At 43.0% G+C, this 13,936-nt stretch overlaps 1 protein-coding gene across 6 annotated transcripts in view; it reads left to right on the top strand.

Annotated features, from left to right (window-relative positions):
- The window catches only part of CADM1 (cell adhesion molecule 1), a 329,296-nt gene that overhangs the window by 258,593 nt on the left and 56,767 nt on the right, over positions 1-13,936 (top strand). For all 6 annotated transcript variants that reach the window (XM_047690774.1, XM_047690771.1, XM_047690769.1 and 3 more), the window contains exons 2-4: positions 4,714-4,860; positions 6,556-6,708; positions 13,061-13,198. In XM_047690774.1, the coding sequence (XP_047546730.1) occupies positions 4,714-4,860; positions 6,556-6,708; positions 13,061-13,198 (438 nt within the window). The remainder of the gene's footprint in view (positions 1-4,713; positions 4,861-6,555; positions 6,709-13,060; positions 13,199-13,936) is intronic.

Raw genomic sequence — 13,936 nt, 5'->3', positions numbered from 1 at the left:
ACACCAGCCCCGGCACTTAGCTGAATTACATGAGGCAACTTGTTTGAACTTCTCTGGGTCTCCGGTTCTTCACCTTTAAAGTGGGGGTATTGAAAACTCCAGGAGCTTGAGAGGGAAACATGTGCAAAGCAGCCAGCGCAGTGCCTGGCCCTGGAGAAACGTTTGCTCCCTTCCCTGCTTCTCATTCTTTTTTTTTTTTTTTTTAAGATTTTTTTTGTTTATTTATTTGACAGAGATCACAAGTAGGCAGAGAGGCAGGCAGAGAGAGAGGGGGAAGCAGGCTCCCCACTGAGCAGAAAGCCCGATGTGGGGCTCAATCCCAGGACCCTGAGATCGTTACCGGAGCCAAAGGCAGAGGCTCTAACCCACTGAGCCACCCAGGCGCTCCCCTGCTTCTCATTCTAGCGTCAGGCTCTAAGATCTGCCCCATCACCCTCCTCAGGCGGCCATATCCTGGATGAGGGAGATGCCCGTCGGTGCTAGTGTTGTGTGTAATAACCTTAGAAATAGTTTGTAACCAAATGAGGTTTCAGGAAAGAATCCATGAGTTAAGCCTGTTGAAGACTGAATGAATAGGGAACAGATGAGCCCGTGGCACCCCCACCCCCACTCCAGCCCTAACCCATTCGGCTGAAATGGTCTTTACTGATCATAGAATTTTTTTTTTCTTTTCTTAGACAATATGCTTTCTCTGTCTTGTGATAAATGTCCTAGCAGCTTCTAGTTTACTGCGGGAGACTTGCTGGCCTCACCAGCGCCAGAGTTGTATTTTTAGAAATTGGGGGGCAAATTGGAAAGTTGTAGGAAATACAATTGCTGATATAAATAAAAATCCAGTTTGATTCTGTCTCTTAAACCTCACCCATATACACCAATTAGCAGTCAAAAATGTCTATACTTGTCAGACATTGTTCCGCCCTTAAAATAAATTACCTTGCTGTTAACAGCCTTATTTAATGGCTACGGTATGTTGTACCTACTTGATTTCTCTTGCCCAGAACATGTGCTGTTTCTGCCTTGACAGTATATCTGCTAATTGAGTTTTAGAAAATCAGGAAGGTTTTTCTTAAACGGATTATTTAAGAAAGGCCCCTACGTGGCCTGTTTGTACCCTTCTGCTACACATCAAGTTGTGTTCTGTAACAACCTAATTGTCATGATATCTATTTCAAGGGGAAATTTATCAAGTCACAGTGCACCCTTCTGTTTGGAAGAAATATTTGAGGATGTGAGCAGAAATTATTTTTACAGGAAGGCTTCAGGCAGTTAAGAGTACTGACATACAAATCGTATTTTCATCACTGTCATTCACATCCGGCGCCTCAAATAAATAGGTCATTATTATTCCATCGCAACCGTCCTATGGCGCCTCGAAGTATGGAGCTCTGTTTAATGTAACTGCTGTCCAGCTGACCCGTGTAATTTATTGGTGATTTTTACAGTGACATTCTCGGGCCACCACCATCAGCCAAGTCATTCTGATCTCTTTCAGCAAAATACTTCATTATCGCTTGTGATTTTTTTAGCATTAGTGTTATAACCATGTTAACGTAGCAAGGAGCTGTCATTTTCTGAGACATCGGATTTGAGGTTGGCTTTAACAATTTAAACAAATAATACGGTAACAAAGATGATACCACCACAGATTTTCAGAGCCCATCGTGCGGCAGAGCACACGAGGGCAAAAGTGTGCAGATGGCAAAAATTTTACCTGAAGGACTTCATAATAGCACACCAAAGTGATCCGGTCTTATGTTACCTAATTATAAATAGTAATTAAGAATGTGTACACTTTTTAACAGCAACACCCCTGTTTTATTACCTTAATTGCGTAAAACATAGGATCCTCTTTGTCTCCCGTCTCCTCTGCTAATGTCTGAGAGCCTTAATGGGGGTCTGGATGGTACTCAGAGAGAATACACCAGCATTCTGAGGAAGGACTGACACTAAAAGGTATAGTTCTACAGAAAGCATCTTATGAGGGTCCAGTGGAATTGCAACTAGCTTTAAGTTCCAGTACCCCCCAAGATGGTGGTTAGGACCTATAAGGCGTGGTTGATGTTGAAGGGACTGAGGCCTATCCCTGGGCAGTCTTTCTATGGGTTCCTTTTATTTTTTTTTTTAAGATTTTATTTATTTATTTGACAGACAGAGATCACAGGAAGGCAGAAGAGGCAGGCAGAGAGAGAGGAAGGGACGCAGGCTCCCTGCTGAGCAGAGAGCCCAATGCGGGGCTTGATCCCAGGACCCTGGGGTCATGACCTGAGCTGAAGGCAGAGGCTTTAACCCACTGAGCTACCCAGGCACCCCTCTATGGGTTCCTTTTAGAAGTGGGAGATTCTTATTTATGTTGGTAACAGACTTCTTTAGATAGGAGAACTCTCTGCCTGCAACCCAGTAGACCCCATTTGGTATTCTAGTCGCCTTACAGCAAGTCCCATGACTTCAGACCGATGCAATGCTGGAATCGTGCGGTTTAATTTTTCTTTAATTTTCTTACCAGATTGGGTTACCCTGAGGAAATAAGGGTATCATCCTTTCTGTACATACTTTTGCCAGGGCCAGGAAAAAACACCTTGAAAAGCTTGCTTGATTGGCAGGAATTCCCCTTTCCTTGTTCTTTTCTCCAATCTGGGAATACACTGCTCCCTCCAGCCGACTTCTGAAGTCTGGGTTTGTCACAGAAATCTGCGGAGGGAAAAAGAAGCATTCCTTCGTGGGTTTTGTTTTTGTTTTTGTTTCTTGGGATTGTTTTTTTGTTTGATTTTTTTTTTTTTTGATCACTTTTTCTCTTTGTTGTTATTCCACAACATTGTTCACCCCACTAAGCCTTTGCTGCGGGATCAAACTAGGGAAAATTTCCCCCTTTCACTCACTACAAGCCCGGTGGGCCCACGTGCTCACACCAAGGTTAATTCCCTGCATCAGAATTCTCAGGTTGGGGTTTCACGTTGGTTGGCTCCTCAAGCACCAAGAATTTCTGTTTGTCTGTGGCTCTCATAATTTTGTCCTTATCCCCTAGTTCCTTCCCTTCTAATCCTCTATCAGAGGCTGGTCTGTTTCTAGGTAGATTTGGCTTGAAGCCATCTCAGACACTCTTGTCACACTTCCTCACTGTGTCCTGCCAAAAAAGGATCCTTCAGCAGAAATTACGATAGCAGGTGGAAATCCTCCATTTCGTCTAATTACATCTCTATGCGCACGCTCTCTCACAATAGTATTTATCTTTGACTTTTGTTTCTAACTGTGACAAAGTTGGGGTTTGGGCTTTTCTTTTGTTTTTGTTTGTTTGTTTGTTTGTTTTGGTGGGGGGAATGAATGAACCAACCTGATCTATAGTCACCTGGAAAGCTTGGGAAGAGGGACCAGGAGACTCCATTCTTAGATCCACACCACTCACCACGTGGAGTTGCCTAGTAAATGTTGGGATTTGACAACTAGAAAGAGGATGGTGAGGATGATGGCAGCCACCACTTATTCAGTCTTATAGGAAGCTAGACTCAGTGCTAAATGATCTATATTTATTGCCTTCCTCAGTCCTTCTGACAGCTCTCTGAGAGGGCTTTGAATTACTGTCCCCATTTTGCAGATGAGAAACTGGTTCAGGGACTTTAAATGCTTTACCTGAAATCATACAGCCAAAAAGCAATCATCTTCTTCCCCTTCCTGATCAACCATCATATCCATTGCCCATGCTACACTTTTTACTCCGTACATGCAGATTCGATACCCATTTCCACCCACCTGGCGGTTTCTGGAAGATCAGGACAGTGCCCTGTATTTCTCTATGCTCTGCTGTGCTGGTGCAGAACAGGACATTCAACAATTACTTCATCTTTTGCTCGTCAGTTGAATTCTCTTCTTCCCCTACCTGTGCTGTGGATCAAATGGGACATTTACGAGGGGCCGCGGCTCCTGTCACTAATCACAGAAGCAACAAATGAGAGCAGATGTGGAGATGAGCCTTCTATCAGTGAATCCGAAAGCCTTGACTTGGTGAGGAGTTCTGAAAGAGAAAGTCTAAAGGGCTAGATGGGGGTCCATCAGCAGAAGGGGCAAGGCTCAGGGCAAGGCTCAGGACTGCCTGGGGCTCTGGGTGAGTCGTGAAGCCATGAGTTTCTGAGAGCAGAGTAACAGACTGAACTAGGAGCCTTCCCAGGATTTTACTGGGCTTCCAGACAGTCCTAGTTGGGTAGGTCCTCCCTCTCCCACACAGTAAACAGCTGAACTGCCTATACCTTGAGAATGATGACATCCGCTAACAAGATGAGATTATTTACTGAGCCGCCTCTCTGCTCCTATTAAGTGGCCCCTAGAGTTTCCTGTGAGGCAACCAAATAGCTTAGCTCAAGGGCATGTGAGCTGAGGGTGAGTATATGCTTCTCCCCTACTCTATCCCTGAGAGTGGCAGCTACTTAGAAAAGTCAACTCTCTGACCCTTCCATACCTTTCCAATGCACTCCTCAACGGGTACAAGATAGTGGAGGCCGGGACGTTGGCATCATGACTTCTGAGAGCATGTTGATCCCAGCCTTAGTTGCATTTTGCCCCTGGGTGAATGGACTTCCTTCAAGGACGGTGGAGGAAGATGGGAGCCACACCAGTGTCGCCCTTGGTGCCCATTTTGGAAGACATTTCTTGTCTCTCGTTCTTACTGAGCCATGAACCAAATTTTAATTGATGGAAATTCTTTTCTCCCTCTTTTTTTTTAAGGCGATGGACAGAATTTGTTCACGAAAGACGTGACAGTGATCGAGGGAGAAGTGGCAACCATCAGCTGCAAAGTCAATAAGAGCGACGACTCTGTGATTCAGCTTCTGAATCCCAACAGGCAGACCATTTATTTCAGAGACTTCAGGCGTAAGTTTCCATCTCCGTAGCATTAGGTGGCAACTTTTTCTTCCTACATGTTGTCTTGATAAAGAGATTGCCAAGGCCTCCTTTTCTAAATTTAATGTTAGATGCTTAAAGTTTAGTCAATTCTTCGGAGGGAAGAAGAGACATGCAATCATAATCTTTCTACTTAATAGAAACCTTGAATGGTCCCTTTTAAAAGTAAAGCAGTCTTACTTTGCAATAGGAATTGATTGTAGTAATTCAAGGTGAATTGCAATTGAGTCCCAAATACTTCGCTGACACAAACAACTCAAATAGGGTAAGGCAAGGAAAATATAGCATTCTGAAGGGTGGTCTGTTCGGTTTGAAGATGGAAGTTTCCAAGGCAATGTGTGCCTATAAAGAGAAAACCAAAATGTCCTATCACCGTAACCTCTGGTAGACAGAGGTTACCATGGGCTGAAATCTTACCAAATGTCATATCCCTGTAGGTAATTGTCAGAACTTAATCCCAGAAATGGTTCAAATGCATGTCAGAGTCTTTCAAAAAAATGGCTCTCTGGGAACATGGGTGGCTAATCAAAGCAGATGTCGAGGAATGACCCTTCACATCTGCTTGTCCCCGTTCTCCCCAATGCCCCAGAACATTCATGAACTAGGGAAAGAGTTGGTAAAACTAAGGAGCATTGCAGAGGATGAAGGAAGGTCAAAGAAGAGGGGCCGGTGATTCTTAGAGTGAATTTTGGTCGTTATGAATGAAAGTTAGCCTTTGCCAAAAATGACATTAAGGACTTTAAAAGTGAATATTTGAAATTAATAAAAAACCCACATACCTGACTTTTGCGGTGACTCTGCTTTCCTACGTTTCCTGTCGTGAAGTTGAATGTAATTAGAAAACTGCAGGCCGGGCGGCTCTGAGGCTTTGGGAGGCCTGAGGTCATGGACTCTGGGCACCTCCACCTCCAACCAAACCAAATACAAAGGTGCATCCAAGTTAAATTAGATTGTTTCGCTGTGACTTTTTTTTTTAATGACTTCCGTTTTGTTTTTGAAATTACTAATAATGATTTTTTTTATCTTTATAATTTGGAACCAGTTTTTCTTTTTTTGCAAGGCCTCAGATTTTTAGAGACAACTCAAAAGCCTGAACTTTTCAGGGCCTGCAGCCTGCACGTTCCTTCTGTTTTCATTTTACCGAACTCTGATAGACTATGGACTCTGAAAAACGATCTGAGAATTTTGAAGGGGTGGGGGGTGGGAGGTTGGGGGCACCAGGTGGTGGGTATTGTAGAGGGCACGGATTGCATGGAGCACTGGGTGTGGTGCAAAAATAATGAATACTGTTATGCTGAAAAAATTAAAAAATTAAAAAAAAAAAGAAAATCTAAAACAATTTACGAATCAGGGCTGGTAACGGACAGCAAGGGGTGTGTGTGCGCGCGTGAGTGCGTGTGCACAGGCGTGCGGCTACACCACAGACCCCCATGTGTGCCAGTTTCCTTTAGCAGAAGGTTATTTGTCTACGTGCGGTTGTTGCAGAAGCCCAAAATAGTAATTCAGGAAGTATGAAGAAGTACCCAACAGGTGCACAAAGACTCACTCCATTTTTCTTCTCCGTCGCGGCCTTTTGAATCCCGTAACTCTCTCCCCGCCTAGGTAGGGAAAATGGACTGTCTGTTGTCTTCCTCTTAATCACTACCTCTGTGTTTTGTTTCATAGCTTTGAAGGACAGCAGGTTTCAGTTGCTGAATTTTTCTAGCAGTGAACTCAAAGTGTCGCTGACAAACGTCTCAATTTCGGATGAAGGAAGATACTTTTGCCAGCTCTACACTGACCCCCCACAGGAAAGTTACACCACAATCACAGTGCTGGGTAAGGAACGCGTGGGGGTGTGTCCTGGGAAACGGAGTGGGGGAGCCCTTACTACCGGTGGGCTTCCAGCAGCAAGGAAGAGGCTAATGGTGAATTTTGCTATTCAAACCTGTTGTAGGAAGGATCGCTGCCCATGTTGCTGAATTTTAAAAATAGCCTATTTTACGAAACACTTTAAGGAATGACAATCAGCAGTCTTTATAGATCCCACCTGCTCTTGGGTTCAGCCCTCAAGCTTCAGAAGCAAAGATCCAGAGAATTTAGAGCCCTGAGATGAATCATTCACCACATGAAACGTCATTGCTTCTGAACGACCAGGATTTTTCTGTTGTTGTTGTTCCTTCTGTGCAGGAGAAAAAGAGGTGGGCTACCACTTCTGTACTGTACCCTGTGGCGGAGCTCACTTATAAAGCCCCCTTAATGAATTTTCCTTCTGCGTTACAACATTTAATATCGTTGATCTCATCTCTGGCTTTACTCACCGCCTTGTGTATTGCTTCTACTCTAGATGACGCTGTAAAAATCATACCCCATGAACACACACTTTGCCACAAATTACAACCATTGGACATAAAAGAATTGAGAGCTTCTAGGGAGAGGAGGCTGATAATAAGTCAAGCCTGTTGACAGGCTGCTGAGGACACTTCGAGGGAGTTGAATGTCTTCAGTGACGATCACCAGGTTGTGATTTTCAGGAAAATTCCAGTAGCTAAGTTTCCATATTTAGATTTTGATGGAGTCAGCAGATATCCCTGTGTTGAAGGTGGTCTGAATTAGTCACCTCTTAGACAAATGTGTACACCAGTACATAACAGCGGCTGATGTGGGTTTTTGAAACCAAGTTTTCAAGGACGTACACTAAGGCATGAGGCAAGATCTCTGATTTACACCTTCAGAAAGACGATGCATCAAAGTCTATTTGCGGCGGCAGAGTGCAGCTTTTCGGTGTAATGATATGAAGATTAAGGAGGAAAGATAAATATGAAGGACGTTTCTGCTTCGTGTGTGTGAACATACATGTATTTATGGATGTCCATATGGGGCTGCTGCCTCATTACTCTGTTTAAACACAGCTGTAAAAGGGGAAATAATTCTTCATTCATTAAACTAAAACATGTCCCTAGTGCTTACATACATGTTCTTGATAAGAGGAATACTGATTTTGGGAAGTCCTGTTGCAATTTCTAACAGAGTCTGTGTTGAATGATAGATGACTTTCAGATGTACATGTCTGCTTTAATTTTAGCATAATCCCTCTTAAACCTAAAGAAATAATAAGCGTGAAAGGTTTTGCTGGGATGACTTCTTTTGGTGTTTTGCAGGTGTGCCTTGAGGTTTTCTGTCCATGTAGTTGTTCAGAAGTATTTGAAAACAATGTGCAGTGTGTGACTCCAATAGCCAACCATCCGCCCTCAGACCCATCATTGATTATGGCCTTTGCACGAGAGTTACAGCAGTGGAATGGGATAGTATAGTTTTTAGGGTGTTTTCTACATCTAAAGATAGTCTACCTGACTGTCTTTCACGGGAAGAAATGATAAGAAGAGAGATGAGCCATCCCGCCTGGGTTACAAAGCACGTGGTACAAATCTAGAACCACAGGCTTTGAAACAGACCCTACAGTTCTGCCTTACAACCTTTGTGTCTTTGAGCCTGGGTTGTTTTCAGTAAAATCCCAGATGCTGCCATTTTCAAGACTTTTCCCTGAAGGTGCACATGTTTTGTCCTCAGGAGTACGTCTGGCCATGGGCAAGCAGTGACTGCTTGTCGGTTTCCAGAATCGGGTACATTTGTTCGCGGACCCACTGGATTGGGCCAGTTTGGATGAATATACCCAGTGCTTGGGAGTCAGCCTGACAACGCTAGACTTTTGAGAGGCATTTATGCCTGTAATCCTACTGGAGGCCTGATTATTCTAGAAGTAATAGGTTCCTGCTTGTATTGTATAGAAGCATTAACTTAAACATACTTGAGAGTAATACCGGGAGATGCTTTTTCTGCAGATATTATGTATTCATTTAATATTCTTTCCATTGAATTGACTCTAGGAGTCTTTGACAGAGTGAAATTGTTGTCATCAGTGTTTGAGTCTTTCATATTCCAAAATCTGACAATTTCCACTGATACTCCTATATTCAAACCTTCTTCCTAAGGTTTAGAATTTTCAGATATTCTAATGAATGAAGAGTGATCTATTAGCATCTTTGTTTCTATCTATGGTTCTCTGAAAAGGACTCTGTATACACTTACACAGCTGTCAAACTTCTTGATAGGTTGGAGATGCTCACTTTAGTGCATGTGTCTATTAGTTGTTTGAAGAATTCAGCAAAAATTTCAGCATAATTGTAAGACATGGAGATGGTTATTTGTTAGTTGTTGTTACTGTATTATCTGATCCATGTAAAAACTGAAAACTCGCCAATGGTATTTTGCACACATTTGGGTGCCTTTTAGGATACTACATTCACTCCTTCCACTTGTGTGACTTTGTTCTTTTCTCTAGATCATAGTGTAGAACTCCCTTTATACCAGTATTCGTGGAAACAGTGTAATGAGAAAGAGAATACACCCCTTTAAGATAAATATAGTTACTGATGATAGCAGCAATATTATTACAGTCCTGTCCTTCTAAGATTAGTGTTCACTCTTAAGATTCCAGGAACAGGAGAACCTAATTATTTCAAAGGGTTTTGGAGTGAGATTTCACATACTGATCAGCTTTAAGACTCCTCTTTTGTTGTAATTAACGTGTGACTCATCTTGATATTGCTGATTTTTTTTAATGTTGTAGGCGTAATGTTTATAATGAGCACTCTTATAGATTTGAGGTTAGCTAAGAAGAACCTTGACATTTCTTTGCTATTTTCTAGTATTTCCCCCTGTGATTTTCATTCAGGTTTTCATCTGTATGCACCTCCTTACATACATCTTTGGTTATTTTCCTTATCGGCCGCAGGCAGTTTTTACTAAATGTGTCTGTTTAGTAGAGCACATTTAAGTGTATTCTCTGGTTAGTAGCGGTTTTAATTCATTTTTCCCACAAATGGATTTTTATACTTTACTAATCACTTTTATATTACAGTAGGCATTGTGGAGTTGAAGGGAGAATGGGGTACAATTAATAGACCAAAATAAACTTGGAGTTTTTCTTGTCTGGTCCCTTTTTTTTTTTTTTTTTTTTTTTAAGAAAGACTTAAATCACCTCGTTTATATTTTCCAAAGCTTTTTTGTGCTTAAAAAAAAAAAAAAATCAGAGAAGTCACCTTTATAGCTAATATCAACAAACCACTGTGACTCCCATGATTCAATTTGATTTTAGGTTTGCAAACCACACAGTTCCCACTACCCTTAACTGTTTTCTTCTTCTCATCTTAGTGAAGTCAGAAATCCTGGCCACAATCTTGAAAACACTGTGGACTTGGAATAAAGTCACTCAACTCTTTCTCAGGATGCTCTTCTCAATGACAACTTTATTTTTCTGCACTGGTCCCATTTTCCAAGACATGGCAAGTTGTCCCCATGTTCCCTTTAGCAAAGCGAAGTTAGATGATGTCAGTCAGCTCTTCGGAAAGATGACCCGAGGACCTAGTATGGGTAGAGGCGTCCCCCAAAGGGTCAGGGGACTTGATGGCATGTCTATTGTAGGAGAGGAAGAAGCAGCATGAGCAATGCCAACCAATAGGTAATCCAAAACAAAGAGGGTCTCTTTGCTGCTGGTCAGGCTCTGAGCCTCCAAACAACATCTAAGAGGCACTGGTAGGCGTTCCTCTGGCCTCAATTGTACGTGCACTTTTCCATCTCCTTCCTTTGAACTGGCAGTCGTGATTGCTAATGCAGAAAGAACGTGCTGTCCCCTCTACAACCGCCTCCATCTTATAGACAGAAAGACCACCGAAGAGGAGCAGCTAGTGCTGGTTAGGGGAAGCCTGTGATGAGGAGGGCTAAGCTGTCTTCAGGCCCAGCTCGGGAAAGGAGAGAATGAAGGAAAGAGCCCCAGGAATACACAGGAAACGAATGCCTGGCAAAGCCCGTGTTGGGAGGCTGGGTGCCATTGAGACTTGACGGTGGAGCGTGCAGGAATCTTTAATGACTCCAGCATCTCTTCCTGCCGAGATTCCCAGGTTACCACAGAGCTACCGGCAAGGTTTTTCTCCAAAGTTACACAAGCAGACTGGAATCCGCCAGACTCCATTGCCCTCTTTGTCCTATCCAAAGAGGATCACTTTCTCTGAGTCTTCCCTACTCAGTTTGAATTTCCTTAAATTGCATATTCTCAGTTACTGTACTCAATCCCATTTCTCATTGGGCGTCGTGGCATATGCCAACATCAAGAACGATTTCCATCACTCTCCTTTTACTTCTGTCTGAACCTTGATAGAAATACTGTTGTCTGACTTTGATTCCTCCATGTGGGGGGCTGTGGGGAGGTGGCGTTCCTATGTCTTTTACTCTTTGGTGATTTCATCCTCTTGCCTCTTACTTTCTTCCTCCTAGCTCACCGGGATCTTATTTTCTTCAGGCTTGGACAATCTTTTCCTCTGACATTCGCTGTAACAATAGCATTTTGTTTCTATATTCCTACGATACCGCGCTCAGAATTTGGTAGTATCTGTTGGTCCAAAACATCCAGTCTCTGTGTGGATTCCCTATCAACTCTCTAGGCGTGTGTGATGGAAATCTGTAACCATCCTGATTGTCATCCAGCAAGAATATCTACGTTCAGGAAATAGCTAGCTAAAGTCGCCCCATTTACTTTTGTCACTGCCTTTCTGTGTCTCTTAAAACACTGGCAGATGTGCAGCTCCAAATTGGATGTTAGACTCTCTCTCTTTATGCTTACATATTTTTTTAAAATGTAAGCAGGGTAGTTCTTTGCCATGTTTAACTACTCATTTGGGCCATATCACTTTGGCAACACATCCACTTGAGCAAATGTGTTCTTTTCCTTTTCCATGGGGAACAAAGAAGGGGCCTGCTTTTGCTCTAATAGTCACCCCTACACACACACACACACACACACACACACACCCCACACATTGTCTTGCTGGGAAACATAAGCAACATGCCATTTTTCCTTTTTCTTTTCCATCGTTCTCTGTAAGAGTTTTCAAGTGCTTCAAGTCAATGTAAAAGTCTCCCTGTGCACAGAATTTTGCATTGGACTCGAACAGTTGGAAATCCCAAATACGTGGTTTAATCCCATAATTTATTGAAGCGGTATCAGAGATATATTATTCAACTTGATCATCAGGATGGCATGTTTATACATATTTAATTTCTTGTTTCTCTTCTGAGTTGAGAAACTTATTAATCATAACTCTCAGAACTGTCTTTGCTTATTCATGGTGGTCAGAGCACATAGTCTGAGATTCACTCTGCCAAATTCCGTATTCCTACTGATTTTTATTTCAAGAAGCTCCGTCTTGTGGTAAGGTTGCACCTGATGCGAAGTCTCGCTGTCAGCTCGGTTTCATAAAAGATAACATGCTTTCTCACCATCCCCATCACCCTACCTTCTCTGGATTTGATATTCCACACTTTAGCCCCCAAATATTTTATTCCATCTTATTCCATATGCTTAATATGCTTAAAGAAGAGTGGTTTTATTTCTGACATATAAAATGGACTTGCAGGCACTTAATAGTCTCTTTCACCTTTGCTTTCTAAAATCTGGAGCATTAGATTTCAGAACATGGGAAAATGAATGCAAATGAACTGGCATGTCCTACCTTACCACATCTTCCCATCCAGTGGATTTTATTACAACGCCGTCCGTCGGAGGTCATGATTGTATCCCAGTTCTTTATGGATAATTTCAACTGAACAGAACTCGTTCTAAAGCACGAGTTTTCTGTTTGTGCTTATGGTGAGCAATTTTTTTAAGGGACTCTTAAGTTTTCAATCTTTGGTGATTATCTTCAAGATCTTTCATATGAAGATTGAAATCCAAGGGTTGAGTTCAAGGACAGAGAGTCCTTCCAGATCCTTCCCAATGAGGATGATGAATTCACTAGCGTGTACTTGTCTTACTTTTAGATCTACATTCTGGTCAGTTTTCTAATAACCGATGGTAACTAATACCACTGTTGTTATAACTTAGTCACTGATGACTCAGGAGTGGGAGGCTGGGCATTTTATAAGATAATTTTAGGAGAGAAATTCTCAATTAACCACTTCGACATAATTCACACTCTTAATGATGTCTTTGTACTTCTTTCCCCTCTGGTGGCAGTTCGTTTTAAAATCCCATCAGGAATGTCCACTGGTTGTCTCCTCTTTTTGGTAGCAGTGGTGCGAATTTCTAATGAAAAGAAGGCTATGTGCAGAAATAGATTCTGTGTTTCATTTGTAGTCCCTCCACGCAACCTGATGATCGATATCCAGAAAGACACAGCGGTGGAAGGTGAGGAGATTGAAGTCAACTGCACCGCCATGGCCAGCAAACCAGCCACGACCATCAGGTGGTTCAAAGGGAACAAGGAGCTAAAAGGTGAGGGGCAGGCTGCCCTTTCCAGAAGTAGTGGGCGGGCCCCTGACTCCAGCAGGGCCACACCTTGGGGGAGATGAAAGATGAATGCCAAACATGTCCCTAAAACAAAAATATCCACATAAACAGGGCTCCTAATCAATTACTAAATGCTTCTGAAGCCACAGCCTAAAGGCGTCTTATTGACTCTAATGCATATCCTCCCCCTGTGGTTTGAGGGTTTGTGGGGAAAGGTGCTGCGAGATTTTGACTCCGGCGCTCAGAAAGAACTAAAACGCTTTAGATAAGGAAGAGCCACTGTCGGGGTGTTCCCCTGAACTCCAGGTGTCCATGTTGTCCCTCAGTTCTCATTCACCCTCTGACCTACAATGGGTCAGCTCCCCAAATTCTCATGTTAGACATTTAAAAAACACGGTGAATTCTGCCTCCTCCTAACACGGATCCCTGCGCCATCAGCTCACTGACTCTGCTTTCCTGTAGGGGCAGGTGCATTAAGTGTGAGAAGGATTGTACCCTCGCTGTGGATCTGCAGACACCCCCTTTCTCGTGGAATCTGTAGCTCATTTGCACGTTTCACCAGCCTGCTCTTTTGCAAAGTTCGCCATTTGTGATTATGGCTCAGGCCGCTCCTTTAACGCCGTTCCCCACCCTGTCTCCCTTGGCCGAGGCTGCCCCTCGTTGGACTCCTGGACCTTCCAATATCTGCCCCCTTCCTGGATCCAGGCTGAGCTTTCTGTGTCG

The sequence above is a fragment of the Lutra lutra genome, chromosome 10, assembly GCF_902655055.1.
Source record: "Lutra lutra chromosome 10, mLutLut1.2, whole genome shotgun sequence".
NCBI classification, from domain to species: Eukaryota; Metazoa; Chordata; class Mammalia; order Carnivora; family Mustelidae; genus Lutra; species Lutra lutra.
Note: the sequence above shows the minus strand (reverse complement) of the source record. Positions and strands in the feature narration are given on the sequence as shown.